This window comes from Buteo buteo, chromosome 4 (assembly GCF_964188355.1).
Source record: "Buteo buteo chromosome 4, bButBut1.hap1.1, whole genome shotgun sequence".
In the NCBI taxonomy this organism is placed as follows: domain Eukaryota; kingdom Metazoa; phylum Chordata; class Aves; order Accipitriformes; family Accipitridae; genus Buteo; species Buteo buteo.
In genome coordinates this window covers 25,432,357-25,456,045 of record NC_134174.1, presented here as the reverse complement: position 1 = coordinate 25,456,045, position 23,689 = coordinate 25,432,357, and the positions used below count along the sequence as shown (strand labels likewise).

The 23,689-nt window shown below is 45.1% G+C and overlaps 1 protein-coding gene across 1 annotated transcript; it reads left to right on the top strand.

Moving 5' to 3' along the window:
* Nucleotides 1-1,692: 1,692 nt before the first annotated feature.
* WNT16 (Wnt family member 16) lies at nucleotides 1,693-15,583 on the top strand. Its single transcript, XM_075026803.1, has 4 exons — nucleotides 1,693-1,823; nucleotides 1,972-2,246; nucleotides 4,192-4,478; nucleotides 12,292-15,583. The coding sequence occupies exons 1-4, from the start codon at nucleotides 1,732-1,734 to the stop codon at nucleotides 12,754-12,756; spliced, it is 1,119 nt and encodes a 372-aa protein (XP_074882904.1). The 5' UTR covers nucleotides 1,693-1,731; the 3' UTR covers nucleotides 12,757-15,583.
* The last annotated feature ends 8,106 nt before the right edge of the window (nucleotides 15,584-23,689 follow it).

Below are 23,689 nucleotides of genomic sequence, written 5' to 3'. Positions count from 1 at the left end.
ATTTAAATCTTACATTTTTATTAGCATATAAGGTTCTGCAGCTTCTAGAAAAAAATTTGCATATAAGAATTTAGGACCAAAAGCTCCATACCAATTTAAAACAAAACAAAACAACGAACAAAACCCAAACAAACTACAGAGAAGACCCCTGCTAAAAGGACTGACAGGAAAAAAACATTTCAGAGTGGATGATAAATGCATATAGCAGATCAAGCAGCACATAAGAAATACACGGCTCCTAGACCAGGGCTTTGAATTAACTGTAGTAGGTGGAGCCAGGAAGCAGCAATGAGGATAAAATGAACCATGTGTCCTGGAATAATTAGATAATTCTTCTGACACAGCCCACACAGTTTTGGCTGGTTCAGGCCTGTTTCATGGCCGGTTCCCTGTGTTCCGACGTCGTCCTCCATCTATTTCCTTCACTGTGGACTAAGTTCCTCCGCAACCACAAGCGGATGTTCTCCAGACTAAAATTCAGAACAGAGAAAACAGGGTGTATCGGAAGGTTTCAATAGCTCTTGGGGTCATACGGCATCTGCCCGGATCTGGCGACGCTTTGGAGACCCTTTAAGAGCAGGCAAATGAGCCCAAAGTAGGAAGGAGACATAATTTTATAGATTGAAATGTACCACAGCCTATGATCTTAAAATATCTCATTCCACACGCATGGGGAAAAAGACAGGGGGAACACCACATTTACGTGATTATTTCTCAACATGTTGTACTCTTAAAAAAGTACATCTGTCACTCGAGGTGATTTACTGCGCTCTTCCCTTGGCGCTGTTGTCAGTCAACAAGAGCTATTGCGCTAATTTACAACTGTGTCAAATCAAAGCCTTCGGAGAGCTGCCATTTTATCCAGGTTATTTTTAGTGCAGGTGTTTCACTTACGCAGAAGGAAGCAGCAGCATACCGTGAGCAAAGGGGACTTGAAAGTCCAGAGTGCCAACACCAGCTCTTCCTCAGGTGCTGCCTGACTCATCGGCTTTTAACGCGTAAACCGAGTTAACTAACAATTCGCGAGCAGAGCGCCTCGCTGAAGTTAAGGGGAGCGGACGAAGGCAGTCCTCACCCAGGCTGATGCTGCCTCGGGAGCCAGCGAGTGAACGCTGCCGGAGCCTGAGGGGACGGGACCGAAAGGCGCGGGGAGCGCCGTGATTTGGGAGCGCCGTGATTTGGGAGCGCCGTGATTTGGGAGCGCCGGCGGCCCGCGCCCCCTCTTCTCGCCGCGGACGAAGTCGCTGCCGACCGGCGGGCTCCTCCGCCCGCGGCGCCGCTCGGCCGCCCCCGGGGCCCCTCGGAGGGAAGGAAGGGGCGCAGGGCGGAGGGAGGGAAGGGGCGCAGGGTCCGCCCGGCTGGTCCCCCGCGGCTCCCCCGCGCCCGCCCGGCCCGCAGCCCCCGCGCAGCCCCGGCCCGGCCCGCCCCGGCCCGCCCCGACCCCCGGGGCGGCCAATGCGCGGGCGGGGGGGGGCAGAGCCGGGGAAAACCGTCGAGCCCGACTTTCTCACCTCGAAGGGGCACCCAGCGCTCCCCATGCTTCCCCTCCCGCCGCCCGCCCCGCCAGCCCGTCCTCCCCGGCAGGGCCCTCCGACGGCCCGGGCTCCCCCCGCCAGCCGCCCGCAGCCCCGAGCCGAGGAGGAGAGAGCCGAGTAAAGGGGGTGGGGGGCCCGGCGGCCGTCCCCCTCCGTCCCTGCCGCCCGGGCAGCGGCGGGGCTCGATGCGGCGGCCATGGGGCGCGGCCCCCCCCCCGGACCGCGCCTGCTGCTGCGGGCGGCCCTGCTGCTGGCCCTCTGCCCCCCCGCCGCCGCCGGCACCTGGATGTGAGTACCCGGGAGCGGGACCGGGACGGAGGGAGGGAGGGAGGGAAGGAAGGAGGGAGGGAGGGAGGGAGGGCTGCGCGGCGCCCGTCCCGTCGCCGTCCGCCGGGGCCCGGCGCTGACGGCCCGGGGGGGGGGGCTGCTTCTGCAGGTGGCTGGGCATCGCCGCCGGCGGCGGGCCGGAGAAGCCGGGCTGCTCCAGCCCTCCGCTGAGCCGCCGGCAGCAGGAGCTGTGCAAGCAGAAGCCGGAGCTGGTGCCCGCCATCCGGGAGGGAGCTCGCCTGGGCCTCCAGGAGTGCCGCAGCCAGTTCCGACACGAGCGCTGGGACTGCCGCCCGCCGCCCGCCGCCCGCCGCGGACCCGCCGCCGCCCCCGCCGCCGCCTTCGCCGCCGCCTCCGCCGCCTTCGGGCACCAGCTCGGCAGCGGTGAGTGTCCGCCCCGACGGGGCCGAGCGGCCGGCGGGTGCGCCCGACGGGGCTGGGGGGCGGGCGGGAGGCTCCCCCGGCGGGGCGAGGGCTCCGGCGGCAGAGCCGGGCCGAGGAGGAGCGCGGCGGGGCGGCCCCGGGAGGCCAGCGCAGGTAGGCGGGACGGCCCCGGGCGGACAAAACCTGCCATTGTCTTCCCCAAATTATTCTTGCTCCTTGTCATTTTTTTGCTTGACGCGTCCGTGGATGACAGCGCCTTCAACCAGATCCACTTAGCTGTGTCGAAATGCTGTTATTCTTAGACGGGTGTCGGGTTTATCCCCCTATGTCATGATTACTAAGGGAGTGGGGTAATGGCACGCGGTATTTCGAAAAGGCCGCTTGGCTGCAGGTAAAGATCTGCTCGCAGCACCGTACGCAACGCCGATTGCTTTAGAACGCATCCTATACGCTCAATTAGGCGGTATTGCTCAGCGCAGCAAGACCCGAGCCGCTTTGGTTGCATGAACTAATAATGGATATTGCTGAAGTTTACAGTGAAATATGGACATTTCGTTTGCATCAAACGGCGGTGTCAAAGGTTCTTTCGAGCACTCTGCTCAATGATTTCAGCGTAGCCGTTGATGTGAGCTCAAGTATTGTAGTACTTCGGTTTGTATTTCTGCAATCTTCACTTTATGCTGCAATACAACAGTGAAAAAAAAACCCAACCGTGAAACCATGAAAACACAAGATGAGCAATAAAAAGTGACACGTATTCCAAAAAGCAAAAGGAAAAAAAAACCCCAAACCAAAGAGGGAGCAGTTTACCCTACTATGTGTAGCCATATGTATTGGATGTTAGTCCTTCTGTCCAATGGGAAGGACTGTTCCCACAGACCCATAAATGAGTGGCACTGCTAACCTGCAAAGCTTCTCTAGTGGGTCCTGTGGAAGCATTTTACGATGGCACCAGCACCACAGACTAATACAAACAGGAGAAACAAACAGGAACTTTCCAGCCCATGAGACAGAAACTCAGGAGGCTGGAAATAACAAATTGTTTTTACAACAGTGAAAATGAGTACAGTGAAATTTTAGCTGCAGTTAATGGCCAGTCATTGATTTTCAGTTTGCTTAGAGAGTATACCTTGCTTAACACGGTTTAAAGGTCTGTGCCACATTACGCTAGAAGTCTCAGAGAACAAGACTGGCTTAAGAGGCCCAAGCAGGTCACGCCGTGATTCTTCTGAGATATAGTATAACAGTTAAAGGTTTTTGTACTGATGTCTTTCCTGTGGCCAGCTTATTCTCAGAAAAGCACATGGCCTAAATATCCTTGCGCCATCCTGATTTCTGCCTGCTTTAAGATTCTTGGGGCTGTTTGCAACCTTTGTGAATTAGAGCAGCCTTTGTGAATTAGAATAATCTCAATGTTTGCTAAATTTAGCATGAGGTAAGTTCTGGCCCCACACCAAAGTAACCCAGGATTGTGACAGCTTCAAGTTCCTCCTCCAAGACCTAAACTAACCTTCTCTTCTTCTTCTTCTTCTTCTTCAAATCAATAGGAATAGTGAAAAGCAGAGTGGAGAGTAAGGGGCCTGGGGTGTGGTTTCTTTTGGGTTTGATTTTTTTTATTATTAAAACTTAATTGACTTGTAGGTTTCTGTGACAAATAAAGTTCCCAACCAGATTTAGAAAGGAGTTACCAAAAATCGCATGATACAAGCAGCCAGAAACAGCGCCATTAATGGCATGGTCATACGAAGAGGCCCCGAAGTCTTTTTTGGATGTGAATATCCACTGCTTTAAACAAGTTAACTCTACAGACCAAGCTGTGATGACTTTAAATTTGTAGCTGTTCCCTTTTAATAATAGTCTGGCTTGTAAAATCGCTTTCTACAGCTCCGCCAGGAAGGTAATCAGAGGGAGTTGCAAAGTAACATATTCGTGCCTTGCTTTGTAGGCACGAAGGAGACCGCGTTCATATACGCAGTGACGTCGGCGGGCCTCGTGCATTCGGTGACGCGATCGTGCAGCGCAGGAAACATGACCGAGTGTTCCTGCGACATGAACCTGCGGCATGGCGGCTCGGCCAGCGAGGGCTGGCACTGGGGCGGCTGCTCTGACGACATCCACTACGGAATGTCGTTCAGCAGAAGGTTCCTGGATGTGCCCGTTAAGAACGTAACGGGCAAGAGCGGGAGCGGACTGGCGGCGATGAACCTGCACAACAACGAGGCTGGGAGGCAGGTATGTGTCACCGTTCCGAAATGGCAGCGACTGCTTGTTCGCCTTCGTTGACAAAATGGCATCAACCAAACGAGGCCTGTCCTTGACTGCAGGCACAGATGGGGCCAATGGCAAGAACGGCACTAACATCACCAAAGCATACTTGTACAAACTCGGAATCAGAGCTGGTTTTAAACAACTAACTAACTCAACTAACTAAACAGGTTAAAATAAAATCCACAAAATAAGAATTAGATCTGGAGTGCTAATCAGAGTTATCTTAAATAGGCATTTGATATTCTGTAGCAAACCCGAAATAGTCTTGTTATCAGCGTAATACGTTAGGAGTTTTTTCACTGATTATTCTGTTATTATCATGACCCGCATTTTTAATTCTCTCTAATACTGAATGAGCAGGCAGACTGGACACGAGGCATGGTTACCCATCCACAGTCTGGGGTCCGCGGCTGAGAGCAGAAGTCTAAAATTGCTCAGAGAGGAAATAGAGAGTTAACGTTTTCTTTTAAAAAATGGGATGGAAATGACACCTCTATTTTAAAGTAGCCTGCTGGTTAGGGCACTTGTCAGAGAAGTGAGAGGAGACTGGCTTCGGACAGCTCTTCTTCAGCGCAGAGGACTTCAAACCCACGGCTGCGGAGGAAATGTGGGTGTGGGGGTGTGACATTGGGTCCTCCTGTCCTGTTCTGCAGAGGGTGATAAATGGGGGCAGAAACAGAGAGCCAATACAGGGAGATGTGAGTCTGTAATGTAGTGCTTGGGGCTTACATCTGGAATGGCCGAGACCTGGATTCTGGTTCTTGCGTTAAAATCACTTTCTCTGCTTTACCTTGGAGTTTTTAACTTCGTAAGTGTTTAATGGCTCTCTCTGGCCCCGTAATGCTTTAAATCTGTTCTGCTCAGTGACAGAGCTATAACTAAAGAAAAGAAATGGAGACCCTCTGGTTTTGACTACACATATTGATGGACTCCATTGTAACTCAGTAATTTCCTGTAGCCAGAAGCAGCACCAGTGGGTTTTACTGAAAACAACTTTCCTATCCGCCGTAGACTGGGAATAGCCATAGTAAGCCATCATAAGAGCCATGGTGGTATCATTGCAAACTATTTTAATTTGAACTAATTTTTACAGTTTACAAGGTAATATATGCTATTTAATTTAATTAAGTTATATAGTTGGAAAACCAGAAAATCTTGCAGGGACATAGGCCCTTTTCAGGACTGAGGTAGAAGCAGCAAACTTTAAACCTAAGTAGATGCTGAGAACAGTTACTGTGAGTTTAATTAGATGCCAGTCAGCTAAATCATCTCCACGGAAAGGTGGTTGGTATTGTGTAGTAGGAGATGTTAATAAGAGGAACAGAAGATTAAGTGATTATTTTCTTAGGAAAAGAGCAAAGGGTCATTTATCACCTTTGTAGAGAGAGATAGTTGAGGGAGAAGGTAATAATCTCCATAAAATTATCTCTCAATTTCATGATTTTTCATATACAGTACAGATAGGAAATTTTATTTTAATACTCACGTTTGTCATTTAGACAGTGCCATTTTCTTGGATTACAGTGACAGTGGAAGTGTAGGGAAGAAGCCTGCAAGGCTCCAGAGGAACTTCAAAGAGAAAGAGAGATGTGATTTCTGTGTTTAGGCGGCAGCGACACAGGTCTTCTCTTTGGTACCCTGTTCTCTTGTCTGCCTTTAGCTTTATGTTAGCAGCAGCAGTAGTTTGCTGTCCTTTTGTCTTCAGTGACAGTGTTCTCTTATGATCTTCCCATACCATCCTTGTGCTCATCACTCATTCCTGCAGGCGTGCCAGGAGAACTGCCTGGGGTCCTGTGCTGTGAACTGTACTGAGGAACCATTCAGCTTCAAACCCCCCCCCCCCCCCAAACACAGACACACACACACATACACACACAGTGTAGAACAGCATCTTTTCTTTTGGTGTTGCTTTCTTTAAAGTTGGATCAGTTCCCTGATCTCATCTATAGCGGTCACACAGACAGCTGGACCACCTATGTCATGGGGACAGGACTGACTGGCAAAGGGGAAAAGTACGTTCAGCTGAAGATATCGTATTTTCAAACAGTGAGCTAAAGCTACAAGGGGCTGGAGGAGGTGGTTAAGCGAGCCTTCGTTTTCCATGAATAGTATTTTTGACAGGATCCAAGTTATCTTAGATGTGGGTTATATGCATGAAAATATAATTGATTCTGAGTCCACATCTTCAGTGTAATGCAACTGCAGTATCTTCTATTACTATTTATGTTGAGTGGTACCTCTTACTATATATAATTTCATGAAACCAGAGTTTTAGAGTAGGCTGTCAGTCTCCAGGAATGTGGTAGAATCTGGCCCAACAGGATCCATTAGGTCCTGAGGACCTTTCGGGGTTTCAGGCTTTTCACAATACTGAGCTCTCCAACAAGGCTCTCAAAGTACGCTGTCACAGGCTTATTTGGTGCACACGATACGTACACTCATTCCTTTCCAAACATGATGTTTTTTAAAAAAAAAACATCTGCTGCAAGCCTGAAAGGCCAGAAGATCCTTGTTTCACTGATTTTGTATCAATGGCGTATTTGTTGTTCATTATCTTGGAAGAAAATATGCAGAGTATTTAGTCAGCCTCTGTGCCTGAATATTTTGTAACTTAATGGCAAACTGTAGGATAAAGCAAATATTTTGACCACTGTCCAGAGCGAAAGAGAATGTTTACTGTTGGTACTCAGGACTTCTAGCAGCAATATTAGTGGAAGTAAAGTTTAGCCGAACTCTCATTTCTGTAGTTTCAAAATCCTTAACTAGGAGATGTTGGAAAATGTTGACCTTCATGTTTTGGGGGTTACAAGAAGGATGTTTTGCAATATATTTTGGTACCTTATGACCTTTTGTAATAAATACTGTCATGTTCCTGGTTCTGTGTCTTGCAAGAGCACTCTTCCAGGGACAATACTTCTGTGTTTGTTTGGAGTTGCTAGTGGAACTGGTATGTGCAGAATCCTCTTGTTCTTTTCCCATTTCCGTACAAAATGCTATTTTACATTTCTACATCTCGTAGTTAAATCCAAGATATATCAATTTTAAAACAGTAAGGATCCTTTGATTGAGTTGTCCACTGTTTAGGAGACTAACCTGAACCTCAGAAGATCCAGATTTCATTCTTTTTTCTGCCACGAGATAAATGTTCTTTATCTTTTAGCATTGTAATGTTCAGTGTGCTTAGATGTGCATATGTGAGTTGGGCACCTCTGCTCCTTATATAAAAGGGTGTTGGGCACCTCTGCTCATTATAGAAAAGGGTGAGGGCAGTCAGGCACTATGGGTTGACTTTTATTGTATTAGTATTTTTTTTACTGATAGAAGAATTCTGCTCAGTTTTCCACTTGTGGAAGTTTATTTGACTTGCGTTCTCACATTGAGGTAGCTTGGCTCATCCGAGAGTTTATTTTTACTGATATTTGTGGGTTGGTAACAGACCCACCAACAGTCTGCAACTGTTCTTAAAAAGTGCTGTACCCCCGGTAGGACATGTGCTTGTCTTCATAAACAGTCCTATTAGTTCTACCAGTGGCTTAAATTAGGCTGTTTGATTACAGGCGTCGGTTCCCATTGCAAAACAAGTACTGGCAGCCCCTGTCTCACAGCTGAGAACAGTGCCTGCAGAGAGCTTCGCTTGGAGATATTAAGCATTAATTAGCACTAAAGCATATACAAACTGTGATTCCACTGAAACTCTCCTTCGCTGCAGACCACTCTCTGCTTTCAGCCCATCCACCTCTTCTAGCCACACATTCCCACCCCACACCGCTCCCTCTGTTAATTGCATTGGATCGGTGGAAGGAAGTCAGTTTAAAAATGATCTTTTTTTCAGGTTAATTTTTAACATAGACCAGCGTTCAGCACTGTATCCAGTTCATCACTTAACCCTGCACTCTTGTTGTGCTAGTACCACTGGGGCAATAGGGGCAAGAGGAACCGCTCGGGTGGGCTTGTGGCCGAACACAACACTTGTGGATCCAGCTCAGTTCCACACCGATCGTTTCTCAGAAGCAGACAGTCGGTTTCATGACCAGCCTAAGAAAACTGAAAACCTGTCCCAGCTTGCACAGAAGGACATGTCTACCCACCGTGTTTCTGTGAGTAACAGTGCTCCTCTGAGGTTCTCTATGAAATTTTGTTCCTTAGGGAGAATCCTCTCACAATTTCAGGAATAATGGGAAAGATTCACCATGTGAATTGAAAGGTGTGAAACCGAGCACTGGTTGTGGAGTCAGTCTGGAAGTCATGCTCCCAGTAACTCTGTGCATCCCGGTAGCTCTGCTGAGATGCAGGCGTGCGTTGCGGCCACATCCCACCAGAAGGCTGCGTTGGCTCTATCAGCGCCGTCTTAGGTTTGCTTGCAAGAAAACAGCAAGAGAAGATACTTAGTCCCTAAATTTTGCCAGATGTTCAACTATGGGAGTTTGTTCATTGAAGTTCATGTGGCAGCCTGAGATCCAGCGGCATGTTTTGTGATCAGGCAAAGCAAGATGTCAGCTCCCTGTGCTGGCAGTAGAGGCAACCCAGAAAACTTGACCATCCTAGCAGCTGGGAAGCAATAGCCTGGGGTCATGCACAATTGTGATGATGCCATAAGTCATTCTAAAACAGAGTGCATCAAAGCTTCATGTGAGAATCCTGAGCAACACAGAATAAAACCACAAATGTTTGTAACTGCTGCGGATGTTCTTGGTGTTTCCACACTCAAACACATTTGTAGTTCTTGCATTCACTTGATCGTACGTACACTGCTAATATATGCTGGATTTTTATATTTTTATATCAGCCTGAGACTCCAACACGTTTCTGCTCCTGTTTAGAAACTCTGTCTCCTTTCAGTTTTCATTAATTCATCCTCAGAGAAAAACTCCGAGTGTCATCTGCTCGGCTACTTGCCCACATAGAAGTAACTCACCCCTAGCACCTAGCAGACATGTCCAGTGCTTCCTCTGACAATTTCTGGATCCTTCTGCCTCATCCAGATTTTACTATGCCTGATTCTAGCAGACTGGGAAGTACATTTCTTTCCCCAAGCCAAATTGTTTATTTTCCCTCTGTTGTTTCTTCCCTAGTTAGTGCCCTGTCATACTGCAGTGAAAGTGAGGATTGCATCTATAACCTTACAAATCTTATAGCACAATGTGATTTCAGACTACTTTGAGATTCTAGTTACTTGCCTTGATGCAAATAACTAATAATTAGAAATTGGAGAATACTATTAAATCCCTTCTGTTTGTAAATTGTGTGTAAAATTTATCTTTTGATATCGTGTTTCTCTTTTCCTTGACATTTTATTAGGTGATCTGTATTCTAACAAAGACTTTCTGTCTTTGGATCTCAAATTCTCATTTGCCTCAATCACTGTTACATCTGCATATTCTGACTACTCAGTGATTTCCTTATTGATAGATTCTTGAGATACAAGGTCAAGTCTGTCTATTAAACAGAAGCTAGCCTGTGAAGGAGAGAAGTTAAATATCTACAAGAATTACTGCTGGTTGATTTGCCACTGAAAGAGTCTGTGTGTGCTCTGGGGTGATGGTCTGCTTATTGCAGTGTTCTTATTTCTTCCAGGATAGGGACAAATCTCCAATCCCAAAAGCAATCCACAGCATCTGGAAATATCGCCTGTACTGGTTTGTAGAGTTACATGCAAATACCAACTCAGGCTTGTGTCAATATCTTTGGGGCAGAACGTGCCAGGAGGCCTCAACTCCCACTGAAATCAATGGATTTACCCACATTGGACTCGTCCCAAACTTCAGTGACCATATTCACTATGATGAAAAGTCCTCGTTTAACACGCAGGGTAGAAATAGCTCATTTTATCTGCTCCGTGCCTTGACTAGCTCTGAGACTGTGAGGATGGTGTTTGTGCTGCCTGAGCTACAAATAAGCAGTCTGGGACTTGAGTTTGTTTCTGGTCCGGCATAGGGTCAGTAGGGCCCGGTAGGATTTCAGGGCTCAGATCTCACTGCAAAATCAAGGCTTAGGAACAGGCACAAATGAAACTACTTTCTCAGGGGAAACCAGAGGAGGGTGTTAGCTAGATTTGTCTTCTGTTTTTTTCTTCGCTAAGACAGTTTGAGAAAGATACAGATTGACAGCAGTTAATGTTTGTGGGAGCTGTGGGCTAAGTGAAGGTTTAGGGTGAAATTTAATAAACATCATGAGGCTGGGAGGAGGGTTTGTCTTCCCCATTGTGTGGGAACTAGTGGTTCCTCCACAGAGGAATAATTTGAATCTGTATTTGCCTTGCTGCATGAGAAGTTTCAAGAGAAACTTACTATGAGTTAATTTAAAGTTTACACTTTCTGTTACATTTCCCAATTGCCTTGATAGTGGAAGTTAAATATGGGGGGAAAGGTTAGTAAAATGCAAGATGGTAACATGGGCTTTCCACGCCATTAACCAATGACCCATATGAGTCTACAGGATGGTTCCAGAAAGTACATTAATGGAAAGGTAAAACAAAACAAAAAGTATGATACCTTGTCCTTTTGCTGTATCTGTGCATGCGATGATTTTTCTGCACACTTTTCCAAACTCTGATGTGAGATGTGTCACAAGTCTAATTGTATAATTTTATACTATGACTATTAGATATTCCAGCAGGAAGTATTATATTGATTGTCTGCTGACTATTTGAGTTGTAGTCCCAGATAAAGAAAGTTACTGCTTGTTTACAGATTCCAGTTCCTCAAGGCTTAGTCTCCTGTAAACTGAGCCAAAATTCATGTGTGTTGCAAAAGCTTAATGCAGGCTGCAGATTCCCATTGTTGCTCAGTTATCATGCAGCCTAGTGCTCGCTTCTGCATGGGCATGGAAAAGTAGCCCATCTAAGGGCGTTTTAATGTTGGTAATAACTGTGGAAATATTGCAAAAACATCAAAAGCTATAAAAGTAATATGAATGCAACTATCAAATTGTGTTAGATATAGAGCCATTATGCAACTGGAAATGCTAGAAACCCATGATAGTACGAGTAAGCCTAAATTAGAAGAACAGGGCTTGATCCTGTAAGTGAGGAGCACCTGAGATTTACTCCAGAATACCCGAGTTGACAATACCTCTGCTGAGCTGAGTGGCTCCTTTGATAGACTGTCCGTGGAGTTCAGAGACGTGGGCATCCTTCTGCTCTTCCAGCACAGATCTGCCCCGAGGTGCCTCCGGGCTGCGCTGCTTCGGGTGCTGAGCCACGCTGGTCGCGCAGACACTGCTGTGCGGCCTCAAGCCATTCCCGTGGCCTTAGTTACAGACTGTGCTGGGAATGTTTAGTGATCTTGATGGTAGCCGCAAGGCACCCTTAAAAGGTGGCATAGACCTGCCCAGTAAATGTATTCCAATGTAGGAGCGGTGCCTTTACCTACCCTATCCCTGCTGCCCCTCCTGCTATTCTCCACAAGGGCTGTTTGCATTCCAGTGGTGGAAGGAGAGATGCAAGATGTGTCATTTCAGGTATTTAGGATCCTCCAGAATGAAAAGCCAGTCAGAAATACAAGCTTTTGTTACTGCGGTTCGATATTGCTATGTTATCGCCATTGCAAAGTGCAAACGCAGAGCCATTCTGAAGATCAGGCTTCTCATAGTGGGGGTCCAGAGTTGGAAACCTGATTCCTAACGTGTATCCTCCTGCACTCTGGCTTCCCCATCGCTGAAATGGCACCAATGGCAGCTGTAATATTAAATACTTTGAGACCTCTGTGTAACTGATGTCAGGCAGTATTCCTAATGAACGAAAGACCACGTCCAAATGTCATTCTCTCTTTGCTTTCAGGCTGTAGCAAAGCTGATGTCAGTGGATTGCCGTTGTCACGGTGTTTCTGGGTCCTGTGCTGTGAAAACTTGCTGGAAAACAATGTCCTCCTTTGAAAAGATTGGCCGGTTTCTAAAAGATAAGTATGAAAACAGCATACAAATATCAGACAGACTGAAAAAAAAGCTACGCAGGAAAGAAAAAAGCCAGCGAAAAATACCAATCAGGAAAGAAGACCTGCTGTATGTGAACAAATCGCCCAATTACTGTGTTGAAGACCAAAAATTGGGGATCCCTGGGACTCAGGGAAGGGAATGTAACCGCACCTCGGATGGACCCGACGGCTGCAACCTGCTCTGCTGTGGGCGCGGGTACAACACCCACGTTGTCAGGCACGTGGAAAGGTGCGAATGCAAGTTTGTCTGGTGCTGCTACGTGCGCTGCCGGAGGTGCGAGACCATGACCGACGTACACACCTGCAAATAAGGTGAAGTACAGAAAACAACGGCCAAACCGCCCTGCGCTGTGTGGTACACACAACTGCCACGGAGGCGGCAATTACTCTTGTCATGTGGGATTGCAGGGGGATCAGCCTCAGGGGAAGGGGTATTGGTATTGCCAGACACCGGGTAGTCCAAGCATTTGGCTAATGAAAGAGCAACCGAACGAATAGCAGCCTGCACATGGGGACAGCTAAAACAGCAAAAAAGGACTCCTGAGGACACATTTGAACATGTACCTCTATGAGCGGGGACAGACACTAAACTTTCCCAGTCTTTAATAGCCACAACGTCCTGACGATCCATGTGGTCGGTAGGTACAGTGCAGAAAACTCAAGATCTCGTTAGCCAGAGACTGAATGGACTAGATGGATCCGCTAGGTGGTTCATTTCTGCAGGCTTTAGGAAAAAAAAAACAAAGAGAAGGGAAACGTTCTGCTGTTGACCATGAAGCATTTGCTTTGCAACCGTTCAGAAAGCTGTCTTCTGCATAATATGCAGAAAAGCATCTGGTGCTGAGAAACCGGCATGACTGCAGAGAGCTGGGCACTGCCTGGGTGGAAGGGGAAGGTCCGTTGGCGCGGAGCAAGCGGTGTCCAGAGTAGAGGGGCTGGAGGGCAGCTTGATGGACACGAACAGTCTACCAAATAGCAACCTCGGGATTTTTTATAGGTTGTCTTTCAAATGCAGAAAGGACAGGTCTGAAGTGGGACAGAAATACAGTTTGGTATTTGAAGGAAATAAAATCCTTCACAGACATTTCCTTAGTATCTGAACACACAATTTGCGAGTCAGCCGGTCATCACCCCACTGTTGGACTGTATGCAATAACCTGCCACGTTCAACCATCTCGCTGGTGCTTCACCGTCATTTTCACAATTAACCATACGAGATACAGCCCAAAGAAATGTGTTGTAAAGTGAAAGATTTTTTTAAAACATTGTTTTCTCTTACAGTAGCAGCAGCTAGAACTTTTCATTAGGTTGCATCCTAACTAAGTTCAATGCACAATGTCATTTATGGATTGGCTTACACCACTAAAATATTTAAACTGTTATTGCTAACATTTTCTCCCCTTCCATATGTTGGCTTAATTTTATTTTACATCTGTGAAAGTTTGTTTATTTTTATGCAATGATTTAATGCCTGGCTTAAAAAGCATCATGTGAAAGGATTTCTGTTGTTTAAATGTGCAAAGACCTATTTTTGATAAGACAAGAAAGTTTATATTTTGTAAATATTTAAATTATGCAAGTTATGTAAAAGGTTTCCAAAACCAATGTGATAAGATTACATACAGCCTTTGACATCTGTTGGTTAGATATTTGTTACTATTGTAGTAGCCTTTAATAGATTTTTATTTGCATGTGCAGGGGGAAATTAGTCAGAGAATTACATAAATGTTCTTTTTATTACCATCAGGGTGGTTATAATTATTGCAGTTAATACACACTGATGAGAAACACTTACTATGATTTTCTAAATGATCAGTTAATTAATATTCTGTATACTTCTAAAATTCTTTTAAATCCATTTTACAAACAGTGAAATCCCAGCTCCAGCGGTAAGTGCAGAACTCCCAGTGACATCAAGGGCACTTGCAAAGGTTCACAATCCCTTAAATTGTTCCACACTAACAGTCAGTTTTTAGAAAGAAATCATCTTAGATGGTTTGGTTGACGATTTCAAAGTTACTTTGAGGAATTCATTTCCTAGTTGTCAATTATTTTCCCATGAAAGATGGTGACCAGATTCCCTGTCACTCTTTATAGGATGTGTGGTTCAGGAGGAAGCAAACACAATCTTCTGTGTTGTAGTACTTCACTGCCTTATGTGGAGTATCTTAGGAACATCAGTTCAGCAACTCAGCCAGTCCTTTATCTGCTGGTTCTTTTTGGACCTTGCCTCCACATTTGGCCAGTCTGTCTCCATTGACCTAGCCAGATAATTACCCTGAGGCCACAAAATCTGCTATCTATGGAAAGGCTGCTCAGCATGCCAGTCGCTGTCACAGGAGGATTCAACACCCTCCCTGAGAAAACTTGGATGGGGAGGATACATCCTGATGGAAGACCCTGAAGAGAGAGTTGTGAGCCCCGGGTTGTTCCCGTCTTCCAGCAACAAAAGTAAACCCACGGGCTCCATAAGCTGTGCCGCAGCACCTGTTGGCAGCGCGGATGGGACGTGCTACTGGTCACTGTTGATACGATGGTGTTGGAGAGACCACCTCTCTCTCCGAATCTGCTCTCTGTCAAGAGAGGTAAGTGCCTCGGTGCCCTCCGTGAGACTGCTCTTAGCAGTGCCTCCACTGAGGTCAGTGTTGAGGTCACCACCATTTGGTTGTGTGGGGCTCCAGCAAGAACCAGCCTCTGGGAGGTCAGTGTGGAGACCAAGATCTTCTCTTGAAGCAGCCCCGATCTGTGTCTCAAAACTACCTTAGCTTTTACCGGACCTAAAGGTTCTTCCATACTTGATCTGTAAAGTAAGGAAAATTGCCAATGTACTTCTTGGTACACCTTCACTTCTGGCAGGGGAGAAAATGGGAGAAAATGGTCCTGGACTCCTGGGCCTAAGGTCAGCGTCAGGGATGTGCCCAGGAGAAAAATCTCAGTAGGCTGCTTCTGTGGGTTTGAAGGGGAAGAGCGCTCACCTCAGCATTGCATAGAGATGTGGGGCAGCCAGTGCAGTCAGGGTGTCTCTTGCCTGCTTGGCTATCCAGTATTTGACACTGTGTTATTTTTGAGAAGACATCTAGTTCCAAAAAAAATGTCTTTTTGTTCTTAAATGTTGTTAATAAAATATTTTTTTCCTGGTCTTGTGGGAGGGAGAGTTTATTTTTTCAAAGAATGACAAAAGACAATGGAGAGAAGTGGCAACACACACGGTCTATGAAAGCTGCAATGGCTGAGCAAACAGGGTAACGGGTTTGAAGCTTCACTGGCAGCAGAAGGACTCATCTGGCCTCTGAGAAGCTGAAGAGAGCTATTTTGTGGGAGGTGGCATTACCCTTTGCACCGGGGGCAGAGTGCTGGTGAGAGCAATGCGGGCTGAGGGGCTGCTGCTCGCTCTCCTGCTGCACGAACGTCGGGGGCTTGGAGGGGGAGGCAGAAGCAAAGCTGAGAGCATTGGGGAGAGCACAAGTCCCTCTCTTCACCTACCACAGCTGAAACTGCTGTTTAATTTAAGCTCCATCGTAACTTACCCAAGTTAGATCCGTAAAACTAGTTCTGGATGGGCGGCATCTGTAAAAGCAATTCTGGATGGGATCAGGATACGAACATTGTTTTGTAGTAGCATCAGGGCTAAAGAAATTAGCTGACACCTATTGCAGTGTTTATTCCACAAAACTGCCTTTACTCCTTCCACAGTCCGGAAAAGCTCTCCTCGGGTGAGAGCGAGAGGGAGAACCATCTGTAGGACAACATGCCTCCGCTTTCAAAGAGGAGCCCACATACGACATAGGTGGTTCAGCTACTTTTGTGGGCGTATGGCACCAGGGTGAATTTCATTCATTCACTCAGTTTCATAGGGTGGGGGTTTTTCTCCCAGTGCTGGGACTCGAGGATCAAGGTTGTTGACTTTGAAAACAGCCTTATAATACTCTTGTATAGCTTTCCAATAATACATCCTTTCTGTTTGAAAGTAGCTACGTGTGTGCTTATCGGAGCAAGCGAGATTAGAAAAAAATTTGGAAAGAAATTCATAGTCTTGAGTGGGGGAAAGGTCTTATCTCAGTCCTGTTCCCTCACACTGCCCTTTTATGCATGGAGCAGCAGTTTGTGAAAAGTAGCAAAGCTATGAAAAATGCCACAAGTTTACTTTTTGAAGAAAGGATAATTGTAACCTCTTCTGAAAGTGAAAATGATATATGCTGTTTTGAAAACAGAAATGCATGTGCACTGGCTGCATATTTTGAGAACAAAGTTGTGTTGGCTGAAGTGCTGACGTACTCAGAGGAGTTCCTGCAGGAATACTGCTGGTCAGTCTGTCGACATGCCAGCCTGTGCATGCATCGGCACCCGAAGAACACCGTCTTGTCCTTGCCTGTTGGAGATCCCTTGTCAAAGGGTGTGTAGTAAATGGAGATCATCTCCATTGCTATCAAAATGCCTCTGTGCTGGGCAGCAGTTTTCAGTGAATGACAAGATGTGAAATGCATGTGTAACATAAACAGCAACAATTAGCATTGGTCATTCAGAGGACATGATGTTAAAAGGATGTCCACTTTGTCTGAGGTTTCTGACGGAGCTGAGATGCTTGATTTCATCAAAGGATGAGGTTTCACAAGAGGGCAAACTCGACCTTAGGGCGGTTCATCATAGATCCAAACTGTCATGGCTAGGTCATGAAAGTGCTGAATCCTTACCAACTGACTCTGCTGGCTAAAATTTATTAAAAACATGTAAAAGGATCATCCCACTGTGGCAGACTTCATGCCGAATGAGGCACTGTTTGTCTGAGCCCTCAAACTTTGGGTAGCTATCACACAGAGTAGAATATCAGGGAGTATCAGAGTGGAATAAATGTTATTATCTGTTCTAGATAACCTGCCAAAAATGCTGATTGTGAATCCTCTCCTGACTGTATCCCGTCTGTCCTGCCAGGTGATCTGGAGTCCCCAGATCTAGTGGTAGTAGTAATGGTGAATGTGGCATCATGAGTTTATTTTTTGTTTCACATAAGGATTTGCAATAACAATTTTTAGGATTTTAAACACTTTCACAATTTTTACTGTTAGTCGGCATGGGCAGAAAATAGCTAACAATAACTAACTGAGAAACAGGGCTTCACACCCATACGTCTAATGAGCATCACTAAGGAGGGTAGTAGTAGTATTCTGACTATAAATGGGAAACTGGGGAGAAATGACTTGCTTAACATAACTTACAAAAGCAGTGAGAGACCTAGGTTTAAAAAAAAAAAAAAAAAGAATAGGCAGGTCTGATCATCAACCTAATGCTTTGGCTACTTGGTCACTGCATTTGTTTCTCAGCCCACGTAGCCTGAAAACTGTGGTTTGCCAGGTCGGGCTGTACTGTAACCATCCGAGTCGTGACTACTGGGCAAGTCCTGCTGCAGAGCCCAGTACAGTTTCTCAGGGACAGGCAAAGACTAAAATTGCATTTCCTAAACATGGCCTCCTGTGGTTTGTATTTCTGGAAGCCAAACATGCTTTTTCCCCCACACAAATGACAAATTCATCCTGAAGGAAACAGTGCCTGTGAACCCCACGTTAATGCTGCAGATAATTGGTGCTAAAATACCCGTGCCTGTCCCAGAGTCTGCTGTTAGACTGACTCCACATCTGTGTGTTCCACAGGTAGTTCTGTTAAATAACTACTGGTTTACTCGGCAGAGAATGAAATGGGAATTAATCCTCTCTGGCCACTGTGATCGCTCGGCAGGGCTGGAAGTGTGGTGGCAGATGGGAACAGAGACTGCAATCCATTTCACCGCTAGCAGGTAATGCTGACTGGTGATCCCTCTGGCCGAGGCTGGAATTCGGATGCCAGGGCCGACTGCAAATGGATGGCCTTCGGTGGAGGGGAGCTATCACTTCGTTTGCACAGCAAAGAGGTGTAACAAGCATCTAGGAGAGTGAAGGCAGACATACACATGGAGTTTAGATGAACTAATTGAACTGGAGAAAGACGGAGAGAGACATTACAGGGTAGTGCCACATACCTTGTGAAACCTTCTGCTGAACCTCCGCCTGCAAGCGCGGGTACGGCTTGTCACAGGCTAAAAGACCAGAACCTATCTCAGGGTTTGGCCATTTGATTTTTCCTCTCAGCCTTGCTATGTTTATGACTATACAGTGTAATTTTAAATGAGCTGCACATTTTCTTTGGGGGTTGGGGGGGGTGTGTTTGTTTGGTTTTTGGTTTTTTAATATCAAGTTATGTGTGTATCAGGATGCCTTAATTAAAACGTTGAAATTTCTGATTGGGTAAGACTTCTATAGTCATTTTCCCAAAAGCCCTGAAAATGTGTATTTATTTGATTGTGGAGCAGAGTGAAACACATTTCATGGGCATTTCTGTTTTCTAGAGAAAAAGCCTGACACTATGCTAGGGGTTAAAAACAGACTGCAGTATTATTTATGTGGATGATGATTGATCTTCTGTGCTGTAAAGTACATTGTGCTTCCTGTCAGTAGCACAAAACCAGCTGACAAATGAAACAATGTCCCATTCTTTTGCATGGACCAATCTGCCCCATAATCTAAGAAATTAATTTGACACTCTATTGTGTCTCAGTATGTGCTAAATAATATTTTGACGTTAAACATACTTAGTTTTTAGAGGATCTATATATCATTAAGCAGAAAAACACAACAGCAAGACACTATTCAATTCCAGTTTAAGATGTGCTATTTGGGTTTTTAAAAAACAATTCCGGCTAGGCATTGCTGATTATGCCAATGGGAGCAAAACCAGAAGCTACCTGAAACTCAGAGAGCTAAGTTGTTAAGTTTTATACTTGCTGATTTTGGAGCTTTAGGCTGTAGTTTCATGGCAGGCTGGGTTTGCTCACCAGGTTGGCTGAGCGTGTGCTGAGGGTCCCTCCCCCCTGCCCTGACCCCAGCCCGTTGGTTGGTTTAATGATCTGGTTCACAGAAACACGCCACAAACAACAGATTTGGCTCCGTTTCGAGCAGCAAACTGCAGCAAGGACATGGCAGTGAGAACTCAGGGAGGTGACCAGCAGTAGTAACTCCTTGAGCTGACTGTGCTGCCAACATCAGAATATTGTCCAACTATGGTTTCACGCTTTGTGTGCATTGAAAACTCCAGGTTTTTGACGTAAATCAAACCAACGAAACCAAAACTCCCACAGCACAAATGGAGATTAGCTGACAGAAGTTCTGCAAACAAAGCAGCTAGTGAAATAAACACATTTTAGCGATTTCCATACAAGAGATTTAGGCAGAACCAAACTTTTGGGATTATCCAATGCTACAACTACCTCCTGTTGAAGTTTTATGATCCCTCACAATGTGCTAACATAGGAGCCCTCTCAGGAAAACAAGCAAGCCATGCACAGTAAGAGGGGTTGATGTTTCAGGGCAGGCACATTTTCCATTGATCAATGGTTTTATGGCACTACAACTGCAAGTAACCTTTTTGAAAAGCCTTCCTTGCTTTCAGTCACTCAGGACTAAACAGCACTAAGGCAAGACAGAACAGTACTGTACTCTGTTGAGACCATATTTGGGATAATACAATTTTGACCAATTAAATAACTTGAAATATTAGTTGGGCTCAGTGGTGGTTTTTTTTCCATCTGCTGATTGTCCCATAATTGCAATGCTAAGAAACCACTCTAAACCTCTTGCATTGTACTGCAAGATCAGCAAGAGGAACAGAATTAACCAGCTGCTTTGGGCTGCCTCCAGAGATCAGAAAGTTCCCACAGAGGATGGAGTCATTTCTGTGCATTTTACACATTAGACAACGTAGTTGGACTATTACAATGCTCTGTAATGATCCCTACCTCTCTCCATATATATTCTAAAGCCCTGAAAGTTTTCATTTTTACATACTTCAAAGGATAATAAACAGATGATGTTCATTTTATTTACTAATACGCTACAAAACACAAGGTGGAGGTATCTACATTGTGTTAGGTGTTTTCGAGGCATCTATGAGGACTAAGATATAAAAGCCATAAATCAAGACATTATCCACCAAGTTTTCCAATGGGAGGGATGACTCAGCTGCCAAGATCTGGGAACATGAGGCTGTACTGATAAAGACAATGCTGAAATATTCAAGGCCGAGGAAGATAGTCAGAGAGGATTGCTGCAGCATTTGGTAGGAAAAAACATTTGCAGACTACGTTCCACAGAAGACAGTACGCCCTTCCACCACCATCCATCAAGCTCAAAGAGGAGACATGATTCCTTTTCAGCTGGGAGTGCCTTTTTTCCCATCAATGAGGTTGTAGCTATATCCTGCTATGGACAATACCCTAAGAAAGGAACAGACCTTTTTGAGGGAACGGGTAATTACAGATTATAGCGATTTAAAAAGGATAAATGCAAGATTAAAGGAATTGGGCTGCATGCTATAGGAAGGAAAAGATAGGGCCAGGAAGAATGTAAAAGACATCTAAGACAACAGTCATCAATTTTTAACTTGTAAAGAAGTAATCATTAATTATCAGCAACAAAGATTTGGATGGTACGAGACAACCTACCTAGATGGATAGTTAAGCATACGAAGAGACATCTGAGGAACATGTTTTAACCTGAATCTGTGAAGGATGTATTAGATCTTGTTTATAAGGCTGAAAGGGCTGACTACAGGAGCAGCAAGAAGGAACTAAAAGTGGGTTTAAGCTAGTATTAAGATAATCAGAAGTGTAATGAAACATGTCAGGTAGAGCACATTCACTCTTGCCCTTCTTCATTTCTTCCCGTCCAGGGAGGCAGCAGCAGGAGGTGGCTGAGCCCAGGTGTTTGTGCCCTTTTGGCACATTGCTCAGGGGGCGAGAAGCAGGGTCTCTCGTCTCCCCAGTACAGCATCAGGAGCCACTGACACCTCGTGCTATCACCGAACAGGCTCAGAGCTGTTCTTGCACCTTCCTGCTTTGGCCTCAAAGTTCCCATCCAGTTTTCCAGGTTTCTTTTTCAATTTTCTTTGCTAGGACCCTTGTATTAAGGCTAGGGTATGGCCTTAGCCTGGCTTTACAGACGTAAAACTGAAGAGGATATAATTAATAAGTCGTCCCTTGCTTGGTATCCACCTCAGCAATGACCCAAGTCAGTTTAGGGAGCCCTTCCCACCCTTACACAGACAAGTCAGTCAACACTTATGTGGCAGCATTATTACTTTATTTCCCCTCCTGAAGTTATCCACCTGGCCTCTATTTTATTTATATACTCATTCGTGAAAAACACTCAGACTGGAGGAAATCCAAACAGTTGAGGAGATATTACATACACATCAAGCACTTAGTAGTCACGTCAACATTTGAGGGAACTAAGTGCCACAGTAAGACATCTAGAAAGCAAAACACGCTGAGCAAAACGAAGCTTTTTCCAAACTAGCACTGGGGAAATTAAAGCTGTAAAAGGCTCTGTTGTTTCCAGAGGAAAAGAAAAAAAAAAAAAATTTGATCATGAAAGACACTAGAGAAGATGCAGAGGGCATGTCAAGGCAAAGCCTCCCTTCAGCTTCTTTAAGTCTCCTGTTATCCATGTAAAACAGTACTAGTACAGCAACTGACAGCTGTGGTTTACAATGAAGTCATCTTCAGGTGGCTTGAATCCCAGGTGGGTGCTCCTTGGTGAAAATAAAGTTACAAGTTTCTCATGTCCTCCCCCCCCTTCTCGCAGCTGCACTTTGAGGTAGACATCCCCCACAATCTTTTTCTTTCTTTCCCTCACTGCTCTGTTCTCAAAAAGTCTGCAAGATGCTGCAAATGCTCCCATCAGCTTGTGTAGGAAAATACGCATCTGGAGGTTTGTCACACACAGGCACGTTCGTGTGAAGCTACCTGTAGAAAATGCCTTCATCTTTGCAACCGACTACTTCCTATCACCAGCTCTGGGAAAGACCAGGGAGGCCAGTAAAGTAATCTTTGTGCTTGAAAACTCAAATGAAATGCAGAGAGACTATCAGAAAATCTTGCTTCTTAAGAGTAAGCAGCAGAAAGTTTATCTCAACAGAGGCATACTGTAACTAGCCCACTCAAGGCAGAAAAGGTGGCATGACTCGATCTTGTGGCAAGTCAACAGACCACAATGATGGACAAGAGCAAGGATATCCCATTTGCATGGCCAATCCACTACGAGTTTTATGTACTTGAAGAGAGTCTAATTGTGATATGATACAGCTGTGAGGACATGGGTTGGAGAATGAGGAAGATTTCCATCAAAATCACAAGAATTAAACTATTTAAGTTACAAAAATAAACCTACCAATTTTACTGCTTTAAAATCCATTGTTTAAAAGGTTTGTGGCAGGTGCAACTTCAAGGGGTTAAGAGAGCCATAACATATTTACTCAATTTGGATTGCTGAAAAAAAAGGCACAAATTCAAAAGACACAAGGGCTAAAAGAAATTTGCCTTTAGTCTTATCTCCTCTCCATTTAACTTTGCAGAGGAAGTCTGAACTTTTTAATTTGATGAAAGACGAAATATTCCTTGGCATTCAAAACCAAAAGAACAAAGACAAGAGTTGTCCAGGGAAACTATTAATGCTGACAAATGGGTTTTTTTTCCTCTTAAGCCACTGCCAAGTAACTTCAAAATTATTTTGATATTATTCTGGATAACAGCATAACCAGTACTGGCCTATACACCAACAAAAAGGTATTTCTGTGAAAATTGCAGGACTTACACAACTAGTTTTCCACAATTGCCTAATGTTATGAAATAGAAGTTATTTTCCAATTGATAGAAACAGGGGGGTTTACTTTGATGAAAAAATATACATGGTTTTGACATGTCCTACACAAGAAAATGAGACATGTAACAAAAGCAGTTTCCGCTGTATAAGGTGCATTTATTGCTGTTCTAACATCAAACTTGAGGGAAAACCACATTATTTAACAGGCTACTTAAATGTACAGAACAACTCAATCCAGTCTTACTCTGGTATCACAGGTTATTTATTTGACTTACAAGGTAATTCCCAATATTGCTTGAAACTTTTAGTGCACAGAATTAAATTTGTCTTGGAAGACATCAACAATAATAGTACTTTGAGTGCCACTGTGTTCAACTCACACTGTGGATTCCTGAAAAATCCTTTGTGGCTTTTGCCCCATGGTATTAGCTAGAAGTTTCTGAAGATTATACCGGAACTCATGACATAAAGCTCCAAGAGATTACACCCAATTCTGTGTCAGCACCTATTTTCTGAATACGGACACCATCAGTTATACCATAGTAACTTAATTTCAGCA

What these genes read in the sequence shown, in the direction of transcription:
- WNT16 (XM_075026803.1), top strand. Translation starts at nt 1,732, where the DNA reads ATGGGGCGCGGCCCCCCCCCCGGACCGCGCCTGCTGCTGCGGGCGGCC. An exon ending in CGGGCACCAGCTCGGCAGCG is followed by an intron (nt 2,247 to 4,191) that starts GTGAGTGTCCGC and finishes CTTGCTTTGTAG; the next exon opens with GCACGAAGGAGACCGCGTTC. An exon ending in ACAACGAGGCTGGGAGGCAG is followed by an intron (nt 4,479 to 12,291) that starts GTATGTGTCACC and finishes CTTTGCTTTCAG; the next exon opens with GCTGTAGCAAAGCTGATGTC.